The sequence below is a fragment of the Nerophis ophidion genome, linkage group LG02, assembly GCF_033978795.1.
Source record: "Nerophis ophidion isolate RoL-2023_Sa linkage group LG02, RoL_Noph_v1.0, whole genome shotgun sequence".
Classification (NCBI taxonomy): Eukaryota; Metazoa; Chordata; class Actinopteri; order Syngnathiformes; family Syngnathidae; genus Nerophis; species Nerophis ophidion.
In genome coordinates, this window is record NC_084612.1 from 16,069,799 (window position 1) to 16,094,997 (window position 25,199).

The 25,199-nt window shown below is 39.2% G+C and overlaps 1 protein-coding gene across 3 annotated transcripts in view; it reads right to left on the bottom strand.

Moving 5' to 3' along the window:
* LOC133537142 (protein unc-13 homolog C) overlaps nt 1-25,199 on the bottom strand; it is a 400,509-nt gene that overhangs the window by 226,740 nt on the left and 148,570 nt on the right. For all 3 annotated transcript variants that reach the window (XM_061878045.1, XM_061878036.1, XM_061878053.1), the window contains exons 9-11: nt 23,333-23,474; nt 9,970-10,139; nt 3,352-3,467 (exon numbers count right to left, since the gene is read on the bottom strand). In XM_061878045.1, the coding sequence (XP_061734029.1) occupies nt 3,352-3,467; nt 9,970-10,139; nt 23,333-23,474 (428 nt within the window). The remainder of the gene's footprint in view (nt 1-3,351; nt 3,468-9,969; nt 10,140-23,332; nt 23,475-25,199) is intronic.

A 25,199-nucleotide genomic window follows, 5' to 3' on the forward strand; every position in this document is an offset into this window, starting at 1 on the left:
TGCCTAGATAACGTTACTGACTGAAACAGCACAATTTCACCTGTTCTTTGCGCCTGAAAACCTCGGACATGGCGAACCATCGGACTCTTCTGTATTCTTTTCCAGATAAGGGTAGCTTTAATTCGGACTTCATACGAATTAGGTACTCTATTTTGACGAGCCACTCTGTGGATACTATGGGCTGCTAAATAAAGAGCATGGATGGATGTGACCCGCCGCTGTTCTGTCACGGGGAAAACGGCGGACCGTTAGTCACGGTAAGATAACATTATCATATTTAATATTGTAGCATGGCGAATAATGATGAGCAAATCAGCGTTTAAGCTAAGTTAAAGTTAAAGTACCAATGATTGTCACACACACACTAGGTGTGGTGAAATTTGTCCTCTGCATTTGACCCATCCCCTTGACCACCTCCTGGGAAGTGAGGGGAGCAGTGGGCAGCAGCGCCGCGCCCGGGAATCATTTATGGTGATTTAACCCCCAATTCCAACCCTTAATGCTGAGTGCCAAGCAGGGAGGTAATGGGTCCCATATTTTATAGTCTCTGGTATGACTCGGCCGGGGTTTGAACTCACAACCTACCGATCTCAGGGCGGACACTCTAACCAGTAGGCCACTGAGTAGGTGTATACTTGTTTAAAATTGTGTTATTATTACGATTATTAGACAGAACAACCTTAAGGGACATTTAAGTTTGGGGTGATTTTTCATACGGCCCTTACCTGTCAGCCAATAATAATAAATGTTTGCGATCATTTGTTTCTATTATATATAAAAAAAAAAAAAAAAAAAAAAATATATATATATATATATATATATATATATATATATATATATATATATTTATATATATATATATATATAAGTAAACATCTATTGTATTGTACTACATTGTATTGATAGCATTTGAATTAAGTAGTGTTTAATCAATCCCAATCAAGATACAGTATATCAACATTGCAATTCAACTAAATCGTTTAGAGGCCACATTTTGAATGCTAAAAAAATATATATTGAAAAGCTTCTCAATAATAAAGAAGCTCTGCTAATTTCAAAACTTACAATAAACAACTATTTTTGAAGGACGAACTGCTGACTATTCTAATCTCCTTTAACAGTGGTTCTCTTACTTCTTTCATACAGTAACACCTCAGAAAACATTTGGCTCTCCAAGTACCACCATAATGACCAACAATAAAATACAGTAATGTAGTGGGCCTAAGTATTAAACAAAAACAAGACTGAGGTTTAATTTTTCCAATTATATCGTTTTTCCTTGAATTGCTGCAGAGCATATAGTATACGCCTGCCTTGAATTACTTGAATTAGCGCATGCTTAGTATTACCGCCTGGTCAAACTCATGACATCACGATAGAAACTTCCCCGTCATCATTTTCAAAATGGAGGAGGCTGATTTCAATACCGGTAATTGGAAATCGCATAAAGGGAAGAAGATTAAGAGCTATTCAGTAGGAGTTAAGGTCCAAGCTTACATCACACTCACACTTTTACTGCATGCCTTTGGTAAGTGCCGGAGTGAGAAGAGGTTTTAAAATAATTACCGCATGCTTACTTTTACCGCATGCATTTGGTAAGCGCAGTGGTGAGAAGAGGTGTTAAATTAATTAGCGCCCCGGCGGCAATTGAAGGAAATACGGTATTTGTTATTTTTGGCCACTGTCACATTACACATGGTTTGAACAGTAACACTGTGATAATATAGGAAAATAAAACACCATACATTAATCAAGTAGTACTTTGGCATACCACTAGTCAGAGCCCACATACCACTCTTGATACGCATACCACAGTTTGAGAATCAATGTCCTTTATGATAGAAGTACTCAGCTGTCCTGCACACAATGCTTGTCAAAGATCATCTATATAAGAGAAGCACTGCCGTTTTTAAGGATCCGCTCAACAAAATGCTAATCAAAATCAAAGATCCTATATGTGACAAGAGCACTCTGCGGTTTTTAATGCTAGTGCAAGGGTCCCTACATGGCAAAATATTTCGGTTGTTTTAAGGACAAACTGGAAAACAAGTAAATACAAAACAATAAAATATGTATGTTTTTATAGTATTACTGCAAAATAAACGCTGGTTAAAGATTCCCTATATCACACTTTTTCTGCAGGCGAGCTATTTTTCAATTGACCAAGTCGAGGAGATCTACCTCATTCCTATTTATAATTTATATTTATTTATTTATGAAAGAGACATTTTTGTTAACAAGTTAATGGTGTTTAATGATAATACAAGCATGTTTAACACACATAGATTCCTTTCTTTCACGAAGACAAAAATATAAGTTGGTGTATTTGATTCTGATGACTTGCATTGATTGGAATCAGACAGTGGTGCTGATAACGTCCGCATTTTCAAATGGAGGAAAAAAAAAGTCCTCCTTTCTGTCCAATACTACATGAAAGTGGTTGGATTTGGCATCTCATTTGTCCAACTTGCATACTCGTTTTTAAACACTTTATGAGAGTAGCATATGTGTGTGGCCTTTTAATGTCTGGCAGCAGGTGAGTGACGTCAGTGAGTGTGTGGGCAAGCAAGTGAGAAAGCGGTCGCTGAGGGCGGGGGAGAAATACATTGGCATCAAACTCCGTAGCTTGCTAGCTTGTGCACGCTAGCTTTCTGAGACTCTTATTTTCTTAGCACAAGCAGGATGAAACAGGTCTTTTATGGTGAAGACAGGAACTGTGCAGTCGGTCTTTAGAGTTTTGACGGTAGGTACGGAGTCTCTAGAAATAAAATGTGTTTCTCTGCGTCCGCCTTGTTAGTGATTTTTTTCTTAAATATGAGCTTGCAGCAGCCAGCGTCATCTCACAAGATCCTCGGGTGCCGAGAATGTCAAACGACTGACGAAAGTGAAGTCTTGGTATGATTGATGATTGCTCATTTTTATGTATATTTTTTAATGCCTGGCTTGAGATCGACTGACACACCCTCCGAGATCGACCAGTCGATCGCGATCGACGTAATGGGCACCCCTGCCCTATATGAAACAAGAACACTACTGCAAAAACAATCAAATAGTGTCTGTATTAAATGAGCTCTCTGGCTTATTATGAGACAAGCATGTTGCTGTTTTTAATCACATATTGCTAAACACTCGTCAAAGATCCTCATGACAGTGCACTGCTGTTTTTAGGCATCTGCTAAAAGCGTTCTAAAAGCTGCAAATATGTAAATCGCCTGATGTCACTGGCTGGATTTGACCTAAGTGTTATCAGTTGAACAGCTCTGAATTGTAAAGCATTCTGGCAAACCATTCTTTGTCATAATTTTTTTAATTTTTTTATTAAACAGTGTTACAGTAGATTCCCACTCTTACCTCATGTAAACAGGTGTACTGGCCGTGAGGCGGGACCACGTTCTCCTCCCCCTTCATTTCCACACTGATCTTGAGTCGAATGGCGCCGGATACGGCGGATTTGTCTGTTCTCTTATCTGTAAAAAACATAAAACAAATCTAGGGCGACCAACTTTTTAAGTACATTTCAAACTGAAATAAAAAATACAAAAAAAAAACAGCAGTTTGCAACATAAATTCAAACCCATCCATCCATCCATTTCTACCGCTTGTCCCTTTTGGGGTCGCGGGGGATCGCTGGCGTCTATGTCAGCTGCATTCGGGCGGTAGGCGGTGTACACCCTGGACAAGTCGCCACCTCATCGCAGGGCTAAATTCAAACCCAGTATTTTTATTTTTGTATTAATTTTTGTATTTTTTTTTAGTTTATTTCGATCATGAACACAGTTGCAGTGTACTATATCACATAATTTCATAGCATTTATTGTTGCATCATGTCCGAAAAGGAGTAGGAAGAAGCAAAGCATATTTAAGCCTACCCTTTTCCCCACTTCAGAGTGTTTACAAATGATTTTTGGAACACAATTACATCAGTGAATGATCAATGTAGCAGTTCTTGCAATACAGGGGTCACCAACCTTTTTGAAACCAAGAGCTACTTCTTGGGTACTGATTAATGCGAAGGGCTACCAGTTTGATACACACTTAAATAAATTGTCAGAAATAGCCAATTTGCTCAATTTACCTTTAATATATATATATATATATATATATATATATATATATATATATATATATATATATATATATATATATATATATACTGTATATATATATATATATGGGTATTTCGGTCCGTAATTCCGTCCTACATTTTTTTTCCTTTTAGGGAAGGTTTTTTGTAGAGAATAAATGATGAAAAAAAACACTTAATTGAGCGGTTTAAAAGAGGAGAAAACACGAAAAAAATGAAAATTAAATTTTGAAACATAGTATATCTTCAATTTCGACTCTTTAAGATTCAAAATTCAACCGAAAAATATGAAGAGAAAAACTGCCGAATTCGAATCTTTTTGAAAAAATCAAAAAAAAGAATTTATGGAACATCATTAGAAATTTTTCCTGATAAAGATTAATTTTAGAATTTTGATGACATGTTTTAAAAAGTTTAAAATTCAATCTGCACTTTGTTAGAATATATAACAAATTGGACCAGGCTATATTTCTAACAAAGACAAATCATTATTTCTTCTAGATTTTCCAGAACAAAAATGTTAAAAGAAATTCAAAAGACTTTGAAATAAGATTTTAATTTGATTCTACAGTTTTTCTAGATTTGCCAGAATATTTTTTTTTTAATTTCAATCATAAGTTTGAAGAAATATTTCACAAATATTCTTTGTCGAAAAAACAGAAGCTAAAATCCATCCATCCATTTTTCTACCGCTTATTCCCTTTCGGGGTCGCGCCCCACATTCACGCACTAACCCCTCTGCCACCGTGAAGCCCCAGAAGCTAAAATGAAGAATTAAATTAAAATGTATTTAGTATTCTTTACAATAATAATAATAATAAAACATACTTGAACATTGATTTAAATTGTCAGGAAAGACGAGTAAGGAATTTAAAAGGTAAAAAGGTATATGTGTTTAAAAATCTTAAAATCCTTTTTAAGGTTGTATTTTTTCTCTAAAATTTTCTTTCAGAAAATTATAAGAAAGTAAAAAAAAAATGAATTTATTTAAACAAGTGAATTTTCAAATTCTATTTGACTTTTGTCTCTCTTAGAATTAAAAATGTCGAGCAAAGCGAGACCAGCTTGCTAGTATGCATCCATTCATTTTCTACTGCTTATTCCCTTTTGGGGTTGCGAGGGGCGCTGGCGCCTATCTCAGCTACAATCGGGCGGAAGGCAATGTACACCCTGGACAAGTCGCCACCCCATCCCAGGGCCAACACAGATAGACAGACAACATTCACACTCACATTCACACACTAAGGCCAATTTATTGTTGCCAATCAACCTATCCCAAGGTGCATGTCTTTGGTAGTAAATAAATAAAATTCAAAAAATAAAGACAGCTCACTGGTAAGTGCTGCTATTTGAGCTATTTTTAGAACAGGCCAGCGGGCTACTCATCTGGTCCTTACGGGCTACCTGATGCCCGCAGGCACCGCGTTGGTGACCCCTGTTGTAATATATAATTACATCAGTCATGATAAACATACTGAAATTAAGACTATCCCGTTTTCAATAAGGTTGAAGGTTTTTCTCATAATTCTTCTCATAATTAATTTGAGCAACCTCTTACACTGGATCATATCAGTACATAGTTCTCAAACTTAAGTAAAGAAGTTAAACAATCACTTAACTGGAAGCAAAGGAGGAACATTAAACATCTTGTTTCCAACATATCACATAGATCGATGTAAAGAAAACAAACCCGTCCTCCATAGTGGAAGATTGTCCTTGGATGTATCATAACAAGGGCATGAAACAGTCATGAAGCCCATTTATCATATTATCTAATGTAAACACTTAACATACGCTGTAAATTCCAAGCATGACATCATGCACTGTGAACGTTAATGGTGTCATCGAGTATAAAGCACTATCTCAAAGTTCCTGAATGCACTTGAATGTATCATATTAGTGGCTGTAATAGATGGGATATAATGTAAATGCAAGCGCACAAATACATTTAGTCTGTTGGTGAGTTTCCAGCAGTCGTTTCATGCACAAATAACAAGTGATATTACGCTCAAGTGAGGAATAATTAGGTTACAAAGGGGTCGATACTGGAGGGGAGCTGAAGAGCCTGAGAGAGGCGTGCAGCTGGTGCGGCGGACACCCGCTTGGGCTTTTATTCATTCATCTCGGGGTATTTAAAGGGACTGAACGGCGGCCCCGGTCGAGGCGGGTCACTATTAGCACAAATTGCTTCCCTTAAGCCGGGGAGGCAAAACAATACTGCGCTATTAAAGCCGGCGTTCAAATCCGATGGGAGAGCGGAAATAGCGGAAGACTTCAAACGTAACCACAAGGCGCCCGTGCCGTGCCTTCTCGGCTAATTGAGCACTGCCGATGGCCTCAACGTGAGCGCACACTTGATCCGACTGTGAATTTATTCTCCTATCGTTGAGGGTAATAGTTATTGGATGGGAAAGGATCTAATGGTTACATTGCGGCGAGGGTGTAATGGGATTTTCTAGGGGGTGGGAGGGCTTGGACATGGATATCTATTTGTAGTGTGTAAACTTTGTGGCGTGATAACGGGAATTAGGATGTACAGGTATTGGAAGTACAAGACGTAATCATGTAATTTAAAGTTAAAGTACCACTGATAGTCACACACACACTAGGTGTGGTGAAATTATCTGCATTTGACCCATCCCCTTGTTCCACCCCCTGGGAGGTGAGGAGAGCAGTCAGCAGCAGCGGTGGCCACGCCCAGGAATTATTTTGGTGATTTAGACCCCAATTCCAACCCTTGATGCTGAGTGCCAAGCAGGGAGGTAATGGGTCACATTTCTATAGTCTTTGGTATGACTCGGCTGGGGTTTGAACTCACGACCTACCGATACCAGGGTGGACACTCTACCCATAAGATCACTGAGCTGGTTATTGAAGTTTTTTTTTTCTTATTCAATAACCAGGAACGCCTCCACAATGTCTTTGACCAGGGTTTCAAAGGTGCAGCACATGGGCCAAAACTAGCTCGGTCGAAGGTTCATTAAACTGAAATAATTTCGAAAAGTTTAAAAAAAAAAAACATGTATATTGTACCATTCCTAAGTCATCCACTTGGGGTGCACTGTTTTTATTTTGTATTTATCTATCTCACTCTAGCCTCTGGTGAGGTCGGTCGCACTCTCCGTTCCCTCCTTCCCTGCTTGCTCTCTTTGTCTTTGTCCTTGTCTGAACTTTTTTAATAGCCTGTTTCTTTGCGCTGTCCTCTAATCCAAATTTCAATATGAATATGACCAGCTGGACTCTTGACGCAATTGACACAGTCTTTTGGACATGAAAAAGAGGTTCAGGGGAGCCTGGCTGCCCTGATGGAACCATCGCTGCGGGTTACGTGTGGGACCCCTGGAACTCATGGAGGATCATGTGCCTCTCAGCCTTTTCCATCGAGGACGCCGAAGACATCTACCTATTTGGAGCTGTGATCGTGGGGCACTTGTTGATTGGGCTGGGCATTGCTCTGGTTTACCGAGAAATTCAAAAGACGATGGCAGCCACTCAAGGGGTCCAACGGCTGTTAAACGCAATGGAAGGATTGGGTCGAGCTGTGGGAACACAGACTGGAGCGATTTCTTAGTTGAATCGCAAAATGGATCTCATCTTGGAAAAGTTTGCAGAAAAAGAATAATTGTTTGGAATCGAAGAAAATCCAGCACGGACGACAAAGGAGATAAGTTACTATTGTGTCTTCTCGAAGAAAAACAACTTTTTATCTACGATTTGGACTCCCTGAATGGCCTTGATACGGGAACAGGCTGTTCTGAAGAAAATCTCCCGAAGACTCCTCAAAGATAGACACTTTTGACCTTCCTTTTTCTCAACATCATTTGAAGCCGAACTTTATCGCCCTCAGTCATACAAAAAAATTCATCATCTCTCCCAAGTTAATTGGGCATATACGCACGCATAATCCCCACCCTTGGAATCAACGCCTTCACCACAGCTTAATTCCTCTGGGGCTGTGGATGGCTGAGCGGCGCTATAGAGCGACAGCGGGCCTCCTCAAACCCACCCCTCCCTCTGTTGCAAGTTGGTGTGATATATGTATGTTTAATGTGTGCCATGCTATGTGAGGTTATTTCCTTGGACTCAGTCTAGACCCGTCCTGAGGGTCTAGCCTTAGACTGATATTTTTTATTTTTTTACTCCTCCCCCCTCTTCTTAATGTCACCCTTTTCTCATCTTTTTAAGGAGCGCTTAAGTGGCTGATCCGTCGGCGGTCTCGTCTTGTCCCCCCCCCCCCCCCCCCCCTGTAACGTATGTCTGCTCTTAGCGGGACTGTGCCGAAAATGTAATTTCAGTTCTGATGTGTCTTGTACATGTTGGAATGGACAAATAAAGGATTTCTTCTTATTATTATTATTTTTTGTATTTATTATTTTTTTTGTCTTGTCCATCTACTCAGGCAAATCATGTTGTTGATGTAGAGAAGTGTGGGATACTGTATTTGTCTTTATTAAATGGATTTATATTATTATTTGGTGCAGGAGCAGGAGGGGATGGAAAGAGAGAAAAAAGAAAACAGAGGGGGAAATTGCGAGGACAAGAGGGGTATAAGACAGAGAGACAACAACAGCAGCAGACACAACAAAAACAGTAACAACAACAAGAGAAATACATCAGCTAGTAGGATATGTACAAATATCTATGATCAACAATACAATTGTTCAAATGCAACAATACATATATGTAATGATAACTTGAAGTACAAAAGAAAGCAGAATAATGTAGGGGAATAAAAAGAAGCCAACTATATTAACCTTGTAGATTGTCATAGTAGTAATAATAGGCCAAGCTTTGTCATTGTGCCATGTGTTACCCAGTTTCCCATAGGGCAACAACGTTATTATATGTTTGATGAAACTGATTATATGCATGAGTGTATGTATGTACAGTATATGTACAATATGTGTATATGTATGTTGGTACAGTGAATGTTTATGTACATGTGCACTGTGTTGGTAAAAGGAGAGGTGTGCAGTGCTGTAATTAGAGTAGAAGACAAGACACAACTTATGCACCAAACATGGTAATAGGGATGAACGATATGGCATAGGGGTGTGGGAAAAAATCAATCCGAATATGAATCGAATCGAATACGTTGTGCGATTCAGAATCGATTCTCATTTTTAAAAAATCACAGTAGGTGTGGTGTTCTTGGGATGCAACTCAGTAGTCTTCTTCCTCAGAACACGACGAGTTGAGTTTATACCAAAAAGTTCTATTTTGGTTTCATCTGACCACATGACATTCTCCCAATCCTCTGCTGTATCATCCATGTATCCATTTTGGTATAAACTCAACTCGTCGTGTTTGGAGGAAGAAGAATACTGAGTTGCATCCCAAGAACACCAGACCTACTGTGAAGCATGGGGGTGGAAACGTTGCTTTGTGGCTGTTTTTCTGCTAAGGGGACAGGACGATTGATCCGTGTTAAGGAAAGAATGAATGGGGCCATGTATCCTGAGATTTTGAGCCAAAACCTCCTTCCATCATTGAGAGCTTTGAATGGTTGACTAAATACTTATTTTCCACCATAATTTACAAATAAATTCTTGAAAATTCCTACAATGTAAAATTCCTGGATTTTTTTTCACATTCCGTCTCTCACAGTTGAAGTGCACCTATGATGAAAATTACAGACCTCTGTCATCATTTTAAGTGGGAGAACTTGCACAATCGGTGGCTGACTAAATACTTTTTTGCCCCACTGTAAATACCTTTGACCTAACATTAATTTTTTGTGATTTATAAGTAATCATGTGATGATTGTGGTTTCCCCACTTGACATTGAATTAGGGTTTATTTGGCTCCTGAATCAAAATAAGTTTTGACAGCCATGTCTTTGGCCATGTGACCAGAGTTTATCAGTAGTGATCGGAGATACATACCTAGATTGTACCAAACATCCATTTCCCCGCTGAGCGTGCGGACCTCGATGATAGTCTGTCCCAGGAAGTCGTCCGACTCGCGCTTAAAATGCTGCTTCACCCTGGACTTGATGTCGTCGTCCTCGTCCCACACACGCACCTTGATGCGGTCCGTGGCGTTGTGACATTCGCTGCGAACGGCAAAAGAAAGATCCTTCGGTCAGAGCGATTCAACAGCGGGCGACGCCGCGTTTGGTGACAGCTCATCAGGTCGGGGCGTTCAGCAGAGCAGAATGACTTAATGTCAAATACCCAATTGGAGATAAACACTGACTTGCACGCACATTCCTTTTAAAGTAGACTACGGGAACAATTCTCGCCTGTCACGGCATGGAAGTGTTTGGGTGTACGTATCGGCATGCCTTATATTTTGCGTATAAAAGTAGTGTGTGCCTGGCAGGAAGAATCACCGCAAGACGCGGCGTGACCTTTCCTCTGCATGACGCCTGCTTCTGCGCATGCAAACGTCACCGGGGAAAATCTGCATGTTACACCAGAATGACTGTGTAGAATTCACCTGGAGGATCTACAGTGGGGCAAAAAAAGTATTTAGTCAGCCACCGATTGTGCAAGTTCTCCCACTTAAAATGATGACAGAGGTCTGTAATTTTCATCATAGGTACACTTCAACTGTGAGAGACAGAATGTGAAAAAAAAATCCTGGAATTCACATTGTAGGAATTTTAAAGAATTCATTTGTAAATTATGGTGGAAAATAAGTATTTGGTCAACCATTCAAAGCTCTCACTGATGGAAGGAGGTTTTGGCTCAAAATCTCACGATACATGGCCCCCTTCATTCTTTCCTTAACACGGATCAATCGTCCTGTCCCCTTAGCAGAAAAACAGCTCCAAAGCATTGTGTTTCCACCCCCATGCTTCACAGTAGGTGTGGTGTTCCTGGGATGCAACTCAGTATTCTTCTTCCTCCAAACACAACGAGTTGAGTTATACCAAAAAGTTATATTTTGCTTTCAATTTACCACATGACATTCTCCCAATCCTCTGCTGGATCATCCATGTATCCATTTTGGTATAAACTCAACTTGTTGTGTTTGGAGGAAGAAGAATACTGAGTTGCATCCCAAGAACACCACACCTACTGTGAAGCATGGGGGTGGAAACATCATGCTTTGGTGCTGTTTTTCTGCTAAGGGGACAGGACGATTTATCCGTGTTAAGGAAAGAATGAATGGGGCCATGAATCGGGAGATTTTGAGCCAAAACCTCCTTCCATCAGTGAGAGCTTTAAATGATTGACCAAATACTTATTTTCCACCATAATTTACAAATAAATTCTTTAAAAGTCCTACAATGTGAATTCCTGGATTTTTTTCACATTCAGTCTCTCACAGTTGAAGTGTACCTATGATGAAAATTACAGACCTCTGTCATCATTTTAAGTGAGAGAATTTGCACAATCGCTGGCTGACTAAATACTTTTTTGCCCCACTGTATCTGTAAAAACATCACGATGGAAAATAAGCTACGCTTTCGTCCACTCAGGAGTCAGCTCAGCCCGGGACGAGCCGCTTTTCCGTAATACCCACCGATGACATCAGAGCGTCCTCCCCCGTGATTAAAACCAACAGATTACGACTTGTACTAATGACATCTTGGGTGCAAAATCCACAAGAACGTCTGCACTAATCCCTTTCTTTGGGAAGCCCGGCGTTCTGCAGCTGCAAAAGTCTCTGTTTTTTTTTTTTTCCTTCTCTGCTAAGCACACAGTAATGTATCACTCGATTAATCTACATCCCTGTAGGAGTAGGAGACGGTTTTATTACAGCCACCACTGGAGCCTCATTACAGGTGTGGAGATTGTCTGCTAGTGGCATAGGCCTTATAGTCTGAAAGCCCTCACTAATGTACGTGAGTTGTAATTAAGTTTTCCTCGGTTGACATGAAAAGTTTGTATAATGAGGGGTTCGTATTTCCAGGTTCCACCGTGTGCTAGTCGGTATTGTACATTACCCAAAACCAGTGAAGTTGGCACTAAGAACAGAATACAATGATTTGCAAATCATTTTCAACTTATATTCAATTGAATAGACAGCAAAGACATTTATTGTTTGAACTGAGAAATTTGATTTTTTTTTTTGCAAATCATTAATTTAGAATTTAATGGCAGCAACACATTGCAAAAACGTTGGCACAGGGGCATTTTTACCACTGTGTTACATGGCCTTTCCTTTTAACAACACTCAGTAAATGTTTGGGAATTGAGGAGACCAATTTTTGAAGCTCTCCAGTTGGAATTATTGCCTATTCTTGCTTGTTGTACAGCTTAAGTTGTTCAACAGTCCATGGTCTCCGTTATTTTAGGCTTCATATTGCGTCACACATTTTCAATGGGAGACATGTCTGGACTACAGGCAGGCCAGTCTAATACCGGGACTCTTTTAATATGAAGCCACACTGCTATCAAACGTGGCTTGCAATTCCTGCTTATTTTAGAAAAACAATTGCAAGCCCGTCTTGATAGCAGCTGCTGGCTTCATATTAAGAGTCCCGGTATTAGATGGCCTGCCTGTCAGTCAGAATGTCTCCCATGCACAATGTTAGTGACCGCCACTAATGACAGCCTCCCATACCGAGCACAAATGGCTGGCTTTGAAACACTAAGTGCCTACAACAAGCAAGAATAGGCATTCAACTTCGACACCATGGCCAGACCAGCCACTTCCAAAAAATTGAGTACTCATCAATACCACAAACACTTTACTGCGTGTTGTTAAAAGGACCAGGCATGTATACACAGTGGTTTAAATGCACTCGTGCCAGCGTTTTTGAAACTGTGTTGCTGACATTCAATTCTAAATTAATGATTTGCAAAAAAAATCAATTTCTCAGTTCCAACTAAATAAATGTCTTTGCTGTCTATTCAATTGAATAAATGTTGAAAAGGATTTGTAAATCATTTTATCCTGTTTTTATTTCCGATTTACACAATCCGCAAACTTCACTTGTTTTGGGTTTTGTAATAAAGAATGTTCATTTAGTCAAATTCCCATTAAATGATTTTTTTTTTTGCCTTTGATGAGTGTTTAGCATTTGTTAAAAATAATAACCAAGAATTGAAATTAGAAGTGCAATGATTGATCCGTACATCGATAGATCGATTTATGTTCCTAAATTTCAAGTATATCGACTTTTGAAGACATGTATCGATCCAGCATTGACTCGAAAGGCAAGATATGGAATTTATCAATAGCAGAAAAAAGAAAACAGTGGATTTAGGAATAGCGGACTTTACATGAAGTTTAGCAATTTTTTATGAAAAAAAAAGTTAAACATTAAGTCTGTATTCATTTATGTGGCGTCATCAAAACAAAACAAAAATGCAGATAGCAACGGTGGTCGATAAAGGTCATAACAAATGCAAACACAATATCAATAATTGCAACACAACAACTTTCAGCTACAGCACAGTTGCAAAAGCTACAACAAATAAAAACGACACATCGCAATAATATAAAACCTCAACTTAACTTGAAAATACAAAGCATGCAACGGACAAAACAGAAGTGACATCAGAGCAAGTTCGCCTACGGCCAAGGTTAAAAATGGTATAATAAACACTCACAGTATATTATTATTACAAAACGTTATCTATGACTGAATAAGTGGTCGCACTTCATGTACATTTCCAACTTTTCTCATTACACCCTAGCCACTTGGTCTGTGTCGCAAAAATGTGTTCGCTGTTATCAATGTGTGTGTCTATGATGTTCCGTGTTTATTAAAATGAGAGTAGCAGCAGATCAAACCACAAACATATGCTCATTTAATCTGAAAATATTTGGTTGCCCCTAATTTCTCAGGGTAAAATACTGCTAATTAAACCTGAAGAGATGTTGGTTGCTTTATAGTATTACTTTTATGTTGAAAACAAAAGCAGAAGTAGCAAGTAAATCTACTGTTAAAATGTCGGTTCTTGTACTAGATCGGTAGGTCGTGAGTTCAAACCCTGGCCGAGTCATATCAAAGACTGTAAAAATGGGACCCATCGCCTCCCTGCTTGGCACCCAGCATCAAGGGTCGTAATTGGGAGTTAAAACATCAAAATGATTCCCAGGCTCAGCCACCATCGCTGCTCACTGCTCCCCTCACCTCGCAGGGGGTGGAACAAGGGGATGGGTCGAATGCAGAAGGTAATTTCACCACACCTAGTGTGTGTGTGACTATCATTGGTACTTTAACTTTTGTTTAATTCAATTTCATTCCAAGAAATTAAACAATATTTTTGCATCCGACATAAAAACACCCACAAAAGCTGGCTTACTCTAATAAAAATGCCATGTTTGTTATAAATACAGTGAAAAAAAAAAGAAAAGAAAAAAATGCTGGCTTCCGCTGGAGAGACCTGTGTCTGCTTGCTTGAGCGCCCCCACTTCCCCACTTTGCGATATATTGTCAACTTGAACTGCAAGTTGACAATATATCGCCCCCTACCTTGAGGCAGAGGTACTTTCTGCCTCAAGACCTGCCTTTTCCACGTGGCAACAAGCATGCGCCCCCTCGCACACACGCCCAATACACACTGTGTGTAGCCGTGGAGGCACCGCCTGTGTCTGCCTCACTTCTCATCTGCTGCATTGTTTTGATCAGGACACATGGATTTTCCGCAATTTTAACCATGAAAATTATCAAAATATACAGGAACCACACCAAAATCTCATAGAAAGCATAAACCAAAAGATAAATATTAAAACTTATTATATTTTACTACTTTGTTTTGGAACATCTGCCTCACCTGCCTGCCTCCCCTGACAGCACGTCACTGGTCCATTTATACTTAAAGGCCTACTGAAACCCACTACTACCGACCACGCAGTCTGATAGTTTATATATCAATGATGCAATATTAACATTGCAACACGGTTTAGTTTACTAAATTTCAATTAAAAATTCCGCGAAGTTTCTTGTTGAAAACGTCGCGGAATGATGACGCGTGCGCGTGACATCACGGACTGCAGAGGACATATTAGCCAGCACCATTTGCGGCTAAAAGTCGTCTCTTTTCATCGCGCGATTAAACAGTATTCTGGACATCTGTGTTGCTGAATCTTTTGCAATTTGTTCAATTAATATTGGAGAAGTCAAAGTAGAAAGATGGAGTTGGGAAGCTTTAGCTTTTAGCCACAAAAACACACGGTGATTCCTTGTTTAAAATTCCCGGAAGTGAAGCTTTACTATGGATCAGAGCAGTCACGCAAACATGGATCCCGACCACTTGTCAACTGGCAGGTTTTAGTGAGAAAATTGTGGTAAAAAGTCGCCTCTTACCGGAGATTAGCTGAGCTTGCGACGTCCATGCCGCTGACGTCGACTTCCCTCAGAGACTGGCCTCAAAACACTTGTGGACACACCCCTCCGACTATCAGGTACTATTTAATCTCACTAAAACACTAGCGACACAATAGAAAGATAAGGGATTTCCAAGAATTATCCTAGTAAATGTGTCTAAAAACATCTGAATCCGTCCCAATGCAATCGCCTTTATTTTTTTTAAACTTTATTTATTTTTATTTTATTCTTTTCTAGCCCTTCGCTATCAATGTCATCATCCACAAATCTTTCATCCTCGCTCAAATTATTGGGGAACTTGTTGTTGTCTCGGTCCGAATAGCTTTTGCTGCTGGTAGCTCCCATTAAAAACTATGTGAGAACGTCATCGTCTGCGACTTTCAGTAAAGGCAAGGCATTTTTATCAGCATTAAAAGTTGCGAACTTTATCGTCGATGTTCTCTACTAAATCCTTTCAGCAAAAATATGGCAATATCGCGAAATGATTAAGTATGACACGTAGAATGGACGTGCTATCCCCGTTTAAATAACAAAATCTCATTTCAGTAGGCCTTTAACTCCCTTACAAGAACTAACAGAAATATCGGAAACTTATATCCAGTATTTATTTCAAAGTCACACTGGTAAATTTTTGGGGGGCAAAGAAGTTACTGAATCGATTTCGACTCACTGAATCGGAGTGTATCGTTCTGGAAAAAAATATCCCTTGAATTGTATCAGCAACCACACATTCCGAATTGAATCGTTAAAAGAAAACTTTTGCACCCTGAGTTGAAATATAATTTTTCCAATTTCTGCTTGAAGTAAAGATAAGAAAAAAGCCCATCTTTAATATATGTAAAATTATACAGAATTAATGTCAAATAATATTTTTTTCTTTTACTTTGACTTATCAATCACAGATATTTCATCAAAAGGGCACAACTTAATAGGGAATAATATATGAATAGGAGCTAGTATGGATAGAAACCCCTGGAGAAAATGATTAAACCCCGGGCCCATCACACGAATGTAGTAGCAACGCCGCGAATAAAAACGTCGGGCGAAGGTGACGATGGATGAGGGTGTGCAGTGATTCATAAACACTTGTCGGCCACTCACATTACTGGCCTTATAGCTCTGACCAGCTGCACTCATCACAGTGAAGCATCGGCACAATGGCTTGTGAAGTGCTATTGTGGTCGCGCGCACGGCGGCATCAGACGTGCGGAGGTACTGCATCATAAATCTGATGTCGCGAGGCAAGACACGTTTATGTTGATTGTTACATGTTGATCAATGCTGTTGGGGCGTTAAACTTATTGTGTCGCTTCCCACCTCCATGTAGAAACCATTATCAGAATGAATCTTTAGAAGAAGAAAAAAATCCATAGAATGGCCATTTATGCTGCAAAAGACCTCGGAAATGATGCTTGCGATTGAGCAGGGATAGAATAGCGATTTATAACATGATGCGCAGTTCTGTAGCATTTTAGGGATCCTAAACAGAACAGACAGAAGTAATACATTACATGCATGTCTCGGAATTCTGTACATTCATCAGGATGCAGTACCAATTGCTGTATAGAGCTTTCATAACTAAAAGAAATAAGCTTTCCTTAGAGCAGCTGAGGACACCGATTTTATTCCAAAAACAAGCTGCATATTTACATTTAACATTAGATCAGGGGTGTCGAACTCATTTTAGATGGGGGGCCACATGGAGAAGAATCTACTCCCAAGTAGGCCAGACTGGTAAAATCACGGCACGATAACTTAAAAATAAAAACAACTTCAGATGGTTTTCTTTAGTTTAAAAATAGAACAAGCACATTCTGGAAATGTACAAATCATAATGTTGCTTGGGGATTTTTTACACTTATCCGGTGCGGTTAATAATAAGAATATTTTACCTTTATTTGTCGTTATTTATAATTAATGAATAATGATAATGTTCATCAGTCAACTCATTGGTGTTCATTTTCAATCTATAAAAATAAAAAAATATATATAAAATTCAACTTACTTTATGTTATTTATGCAGTTTGCGGGCCTGATCCGGCCCACTGGTCATATGTCAGTAGACTCGCTATGGAAGCGCTAAAAAGTACCAGCAGGGTTTCCCACACATTCATTTATTTGTGGCGGCCTGCCCCGAAAGAATTACGGCCGCCACAAATAGATTTAAATAAAATAATAATAATAATAACAATTTTCGGCTTTTGACTCGCTCGACCGCTCATAAAAGCAATGGTACTCTGTCTGGGAATGGAGCTTGTAGTTACAACTCCGGTGCAGTAGGTGGCGGTAGCCTACTATGCATTGTAACTCCGCCAATGTAATTATATTTTATAAGGAGCACTGTAACCGGCTGATCCGTCGGCGGTCTCGTCTTGTCCCCCCCCTGTAACGTATGTCTGCTCTTAGCGGGACTGTGCCGAAAATGTAATTTCAGTTCTGATGTGTCTTGTACATGTTGGAACGGACAAATAAAAATGATTCTGATTCTGATATTCCAATTCCGCGTTCTTCTTGGTCATCACCGCCGCCGCTGACCCCCCCACCCCACTCCCCCCAATTAGGTGCGCCCTATGGTACAGAAAATACGGAAATTTAGGTTGAAAATGTATTTGAAATGAAACCAAAATGTCATGAGAGCAAGACATACACATACATAGATAGATAGATGGATGGATAGATAGATAGTACTTTATTGGTTCCTTCAGGAGAGTTCCCTCTGGAAAAAAAAATAAAAAATCTAATTAAAACGAGTACGAAAAATATCAAAGAATGTGCTTATTTTAACACAAAAACAAAAACACTCTTAACCGCAATCGATGTGCCTGTTTTGTTGAGAGTAGTACAAACGTTTAGAGTACAATTGCCATCTGAGAAGTGCAGCTGGAGAAAAGAAGAGACAGAAGCATGAAGTATTATCGCTCATCTGATACTTTGGAGTTGAAGCACAAAATATAAACTGCGATTGTCTCCTGACCAGCAATAACAGCTTTAATATATATATATATATATATATATATATATATATATATATATATATATATATATATATATATATATATATTTATATATATTGTCCAGGGTGTACCCTGCCTTCCGCCCGATTGTAGCTGAGATAGGCGCCAGCGCCCCCTGCGACCCCGAAAGGGAATAAGCGGTAGAAAATGGAAAAAAAAAAAAAAATATATATATATATATATATCCATCCATCCATTTTCTATCACTTGTCCCTTTTGGGGTCACTGGAGCCTATCTCAGCTGCGTTAGGGCGGAAGGCGTTACACCCTGGACGAGTCGTCACCTCATCACAGGGCTATATATATATGTATATATATATATATATATATATATATATATATATATATATATATATATATATATATATACACACACACACATATATATATATATATATATATATATATATATACAAACCAGGTTTCCATATGAGTTGGGAAATTGTGTTGGATGTAAATATAAAAAGAATACAATGATTTGCAAATCATTTTCAACCCATATTCAGTTGAATATGCTACAAAGACAACATATTTAATGTTAAAACTGCTAAACATTTTTTATTTTTTTTTTCCAAATAATCATTAACTTTAGAATTTCAAACCAGCAACACGTGACAAAAAAGTTGGGAAAAGTGGCAATACATTTTGATAAAGTTGAGGAATGCTCATCAAACACTTATTTGGAACATTCCACCGGTGTGCAGGCTAATTGGGAACAGATGGGTGCCATGATTGGGTATAAAAGCAGCTCCCATGAAATGCTAAGTAATTCACAAACAAGGATGGGGCGAGGGTCACTAATTTGTAAGCAAATTGTCAAACAGTTTTAGAACAACATTTCTCAACGAGCTATTGCAAGAAATTTAGAGATTTTACCATCTGCGGTCCATAAAATCATCAAAAGGTTCAGAGAATCTGGAGAAATCACTGCACGGAAGCGATGATATTACGGACCTTTGATCCCTCAGGCGGTACTGCATAAAAAAACCGACATCAGTGTGTAAAGGATATCACCACATGGGCTCAGGAACACTTCATAAAACTACTCTCAGTAACAACAGTTGGCCGCTACATCTGTAAGTGCAAGTTGAAACTTTACTATGCAAAGCGTACGCCATTTATCAACAAAACCCGGGAACGCCGCCAGCTTTGCTGGGCCCGAGCTCATCTAAGATAGACTGATGCAAAGTGGAAAAGTGTTCTGTGGTCTGACGAGTCCAAATTTCAAATTATATTTGGAAACTGTGGACTTGGTGTCCTCCGGAACTAAGAGGAACATAACCATCCGGATTGTTATAGGCGCAAAGTTCAAAAGCCAGCATCTGTGATGGTATGGGGGTGTATTAGTGCCCAAGGCATGGGTAACTTAAACATCTGTGAAGGCACTATTGAGGCTGAATGGTCCATACAGGTTTTGGAGCAACATATGTTGTCATCCAAGCAACGTTATCATGGATGCCCCTGCTTATTTTAGCAAAACAATGCCAAGCCACAGGTTACAACAGCGTGGCTTCGTGAAAAAAAAGACTGTGGGTACTTTCCTGGCCCGCCTGCAGGCCAGACATGTCTCCCATCGAAAATGTGTGGCGCATTATTAAGCGTGAAATACGACAACAAGACCCAGGACAGTTGAACAACTTAAGCTGTACATCAAGCAATAATGGTAAAGAATTCTTCTTTCAAAGCTTGAACAATTGGTTTCCTCAGTTCCCAAATGTTTATTGAGTGTTGTTAAAAGAAAATGTGATGTAACACAGTGGTGAACATGCCCTTTCCCAACTACTTTGGCACGTGTTGCAGCCATGAAATTCTAAGTTAATTATTATTTGCAAAAAAGAAATAAAGTTTATGAGTTCGAACATCTTAATATCTTATCTTTGTAGTGCATTCAATTGAATATGGGTTGAAAAGGATTTGCAAATCATTGTATTCCGTTTATATTTACATTCAACACCATTTCCCAACTTATATGGAACCGGGGTTTGTGTATATATATATATATATATATATATATATACATTCTTTTTAGTGGTATTTTTGAGTTCTCTTTCCCTGCTTCCCATCCTGTCAGAAGCAGCAGATTTGCGCTGACGCCGTCTCAGCAACAGAGGATTTTTTATCACTACCAACGGACCGTTTGCTTGTTTCATTACAGCACGTCTTCATATTTTCATAACGTTACAACACATCGAGCGGTGGCAACAGGGGTTTATTTACTCTCAAGTTCATATCTGTAGTTGTCGAAATAAAGTCCGCTGTGACAGGACAATTGTTTCAAGAGCCATATTGGACCGAAAAATAAACAAAAAAATTATTCTGGCGCCGCAAAAAATTAAAATCCTTATATAATTCTTATAGTGAAGGCAACACATTGTGGTTGTTTTTAAATTAGCTATTAACTATCAAATTGACTATGTGTCACCGGCTGACACGAATCTTTGTTGGTAGAAATGTTGAAATGTAATATTTATTCTACACGTTTGTAACAATGGAAAACATTAGTAAAACGGAGGCTTCTCTGAGGTTGAGATTACTCCTAGAAAGTTCTTGCTTAGAATGGCCAAAGGTATAGATGTGTGGGTGTAAATTAAAGGAAACAACAGGCCATCTTCTTCTAATGGATTTATTACTATCTTTGGCAAGCTAGGTAATATTTGCTGTGGTCTATAATGACATGTCACACAAAAAACTATCAGACGTACAAATATAAATTAAATACAGTGAGGACATAAGTAAAGGTTATGAAATGAGCTCAAACATAGCCATACTTGTCAACCCTCCCGGATTTTCCGGGAGACTCTCGAAATTCAGCGCCTCTACAGAAAACCTATCCAGGATAAATTTTCTCCCGAAAATCTCCTGAAATTTAGGCGGAGCTGGAGGCCACGCCCCCTCCAGCACTATGAGGACCTGAGTGACGTGTTTGAGAGCGTGTCTGCCCATTGACGTTATAACTGTAGAATGATCGAGGGCGAGTTCTTGGTTTCTTATGTGGGTTTATTGTTAGATAGATAGTACTTTATTGATTCCTTCAGGAGAGTTCCTTCAGGAAAATATATATATATATATATTTTTTTTTTTTTTTTTTTTTAGATAGATAGATAGATGGTTGTTAGGCAATTTCATTAAGTCCTCCCAGCGCAGTAACAACACACAACAACACCAGTCACGTTTACATCTAACACTCTACCGTAAGGCAATTCGTCTGCCGTAAACAGCATGTGACACATTTAAACATGACAATAATGCCATATACTGTACATGCACCACAACACCTCCAGTCAACTTCAACCCTTTACTAATCCTCCTCCAATCACATCCTATCTCCCCGGATTGTAAATAACCTAAAGTAAATACTCCAATGTATTTCTAATGTATATACTTGTTCTTATGCTATCTGAACTCACTATGTTCTCTGCTGGCTGTACATATCCTACTAAATAAGACCTACACTGTTTCAATGTCCATTTCTCTGTTGATGTAATTGTTGATGACTGAAGTACTGATATCAACCAAAGCTCCTCATCCCACCCCCCAGATTGTAAATAATTCAATGTATATACTATGATGATTTACTTGTGTGATGACTGTATAATGCTGATAGTATATATTTGTACCATGAATTGATTAACATGGACCCCGACTTAAACAAGTTGAAAAACTTATTGCGGTGTTACCATTTAGTGGTCAATTGTACGGAATATGTACTGAACTGTGCAATCTACTAATAAAAGTTTCAATTAATCAATCAATCAGGCATATGTGACAAGACTCTTGAACGCATCATAATTAAATTATCCCCTCAACTCCTCCCAAAAGGGATTATCTTGCTGGAATAAAAAAAAAGACAATATAACATATATCCCTAATCCGGGATGCATATGAAAAAGTGCAATGTATTTATCTGTAAAGTTCAAATTTGAATGACAATAAAAAGGAAGTCTAAGTCTAATAACATCTACTTTAGAAAGTGCACATACTCCTCCCCTCTTAACCACGCCCCCATCCCAACCACGCCCCCCAACCTCCACCCCCCACACCCCACCTCCCGAAATCGGAGGTCTCAAGGCTGGCAAGTATGAATATAGCTACAAACGAGGTTTAAAGATGCAATATGTACATGCAGCTAGCCTAAATAGCATGTTAGCATCTATTAGCTTGCAGTCATGCACTGACTAAATATGTCTGATTAACACTCCACACAAGTCAATAACAATAAAATAGCTCACGTTTGTACATTCACACACAGTATGAAACATTTGTTGGACAAAATGAGACAAAGAAGAAGTGGCATAAAACATTTCTTACTGTGGCTGCGTCTGAGAAAGTTGTACATGTATAAAAAAAACCTACGGTGCGTTCAAGGACCGCATAAATCAGTAGGACAAAACGGCTCTCGTCAAATCCTCTCATCGGTGAAGAATGTTTCATCTAAACAGTGATTTTTAAAAGTTAAGAAGGTTTGTGTCATGTTTTCTCTCTTACAGAAACAATATTAAAACAAAAATTTATTTTTTTCCACCATCTTTTCCATTTTCAAACAATTTTGAAAAAGCTCCAGGAAGCCACTAGGGCTGTGCTAAGAGCCGAGGGTTGCCGACCCCCGACATAGACCATTAAAATATAGATGGTGACACTTTTTTCTGCTGCAATAGAGACAAAAAATTGAAGCAGGTGGACTTGTGACATTCCCGGGACTATAAGACATTAGGGAAGAGGCAGGCAGATGGGCAGGACAATAGAGAGGACACGATACGGTATGTCACATACAGCTAAAGCAATTTATTCGGTCCTTAAAACAACAGGGATTAGAACTCTGCTGCTTACCCTGATGGATGTTACCGCAAAGCTGCGACAAGGCTGGCTTTAGCACCGCCACTGCAGCTGCTGTGTTTCATGTTTTATCAATTCGTACTACCCCCCCTTAGCTATTGATTACCCAGGTTTACAGGCTAAACAGGGGATTGGATCCCAAGTGAGGTATTCTTAGAGAGCACTTACAAGTAAAACCTCTCGTCCCACACCGGATTGAGGTTGCCAAAAATTGTCTTTGTCCTGCGCTTGGTCTTCCCCACCTGGACGGTGACATATGGGTCGCTGGAGCCTGTTTTGTCCTTGGCCTGGAGCCCTTGGGCACTCATGACTGTGTTAGGAAGAAAAATAAGGGCAAATTCAAGGCAGAGTAGACAGCTTGCCAGTAAGGGCACCGCGAATCAATTCAGTGTGTGCAATTTTGTCTTAAATCATTGGTTTAGGATTGTTTAGACGGCTTGTAATGAGTGCAATCAGCTCTGTTGCTGCCATTTGGATACTCCATCCCTTACTTAAGCAGTCCATAATTTGCAAGAAGCAACCAAAACACACGCTGTGTTGCGTTAGTGCTACAATCAGTCATTTGTCCTTACTTTGAAACAGCCACTGGCACTTCATTTCCAAACGCCATTGCAGAATATTTTTTTACAGGAGTTTTGAGTGCATTACTCAGGCAGAAGCATGTTACTTCCTTTTTTAAGGTTTTTGCTTTACTTTCAATGTATACTTTGCTGGGTTGGGTGGCAAACATCACTGTTTGTATCATTAACAGGATTCACCTTCCTTTCATTTAGCACACAGTGTTAAGTCCATGCATAATTAATGTCCTATCATAGCCGTAGATCTCCTTCTGTGTGTGTTGCGCCTGCTTCTACCAATATTTCAAGACTTGAAACTGAAGAATGACCTGTGATTCAGAATTCTACGGTTCCACATGCACAATGGAAGGCATAAAAAAATAAATAAAAAAAATAATGTAGTGTTTCACTGCACCATAAAGGGAAGGAAAAGCAGACTTGATCATTAAATATGCAAGGACCTGGTTAAATAATTCAGACTACATATACAGTATATGCCCAACCCAATGCAGGCAGGAGTTGGAAGCGAGGCTGTAGAGGTTTGAGCTGCCGTGACCTGTTTACTCCCAGAAGGGACAAAAACAAATGCCTCCTGTGGTAGAGAGAGTGTGCAAAGGTCTTAGGGTCTTAAAAAGTGGCGAACAAACAACATTGGGATGCTTGTGTTTCCAAGAAAATTGTTGTTCCCTATAAAACAAATATTTTTGCTTTCAGTCACAGATGGCCAACAACTTTACTGTGAAGTTATAGTACACCCAGAACTGGAGGTTTTGCAAAACTCTGTATTTTGACGTTCCTTTCACGTATTCTTATTTCAGATATGTTCAATTGTTAAGGTTAAAAACTTACTCAGGCCCAGACCTTCCAGTTGTAGGAACAGAATATTTCCTGGCTGCAGCCTGAGAGCTGTGGAGTCCCTGCCAGTTGTTGCTTATTGAATGAATGATAAATAAATGACTGCTCAATAGGCGCATCTAAAATGGGACATTCAATAGACCCCTTGAGATATCAACAGAGGCAAGCCTTTTTTTTTTTCTTCCCAATCCCATCCCTCCAAACCTTTTATTTGTGCCTCCCTGCCTCCGTCTCTCTGCAGATCTATTGACAAAGGTAGAAGTGCAAAATGCGCAGTAACTGAGCCTGGCCTGACACACAGTAGTTATACGGTGATGGATTGGATGCTTGAGATTGAGGCAACCTTGTTGACCTTACCTGATGTAACCAGTTAAGTCCAAGCCGAAGTAGTCCCATAAAAGCGTAACAATTGGGGAAGTACTTTGGTATTATATTTTTGTGAATGGTCTCTTTTTGTCAATGGTACCACTACAGTAGAAGAGGAACATTTTTTTTTCCATTTCCACAGCTCCTTTTTTACTATAAAGGTTGGCGAAGACAATAAAGTTCATGACGAAGGGATGTATCATCAATTTCCCCTTTACTACCACCAAAAATGTTAGGTTGTATTAAGCATGAAATAA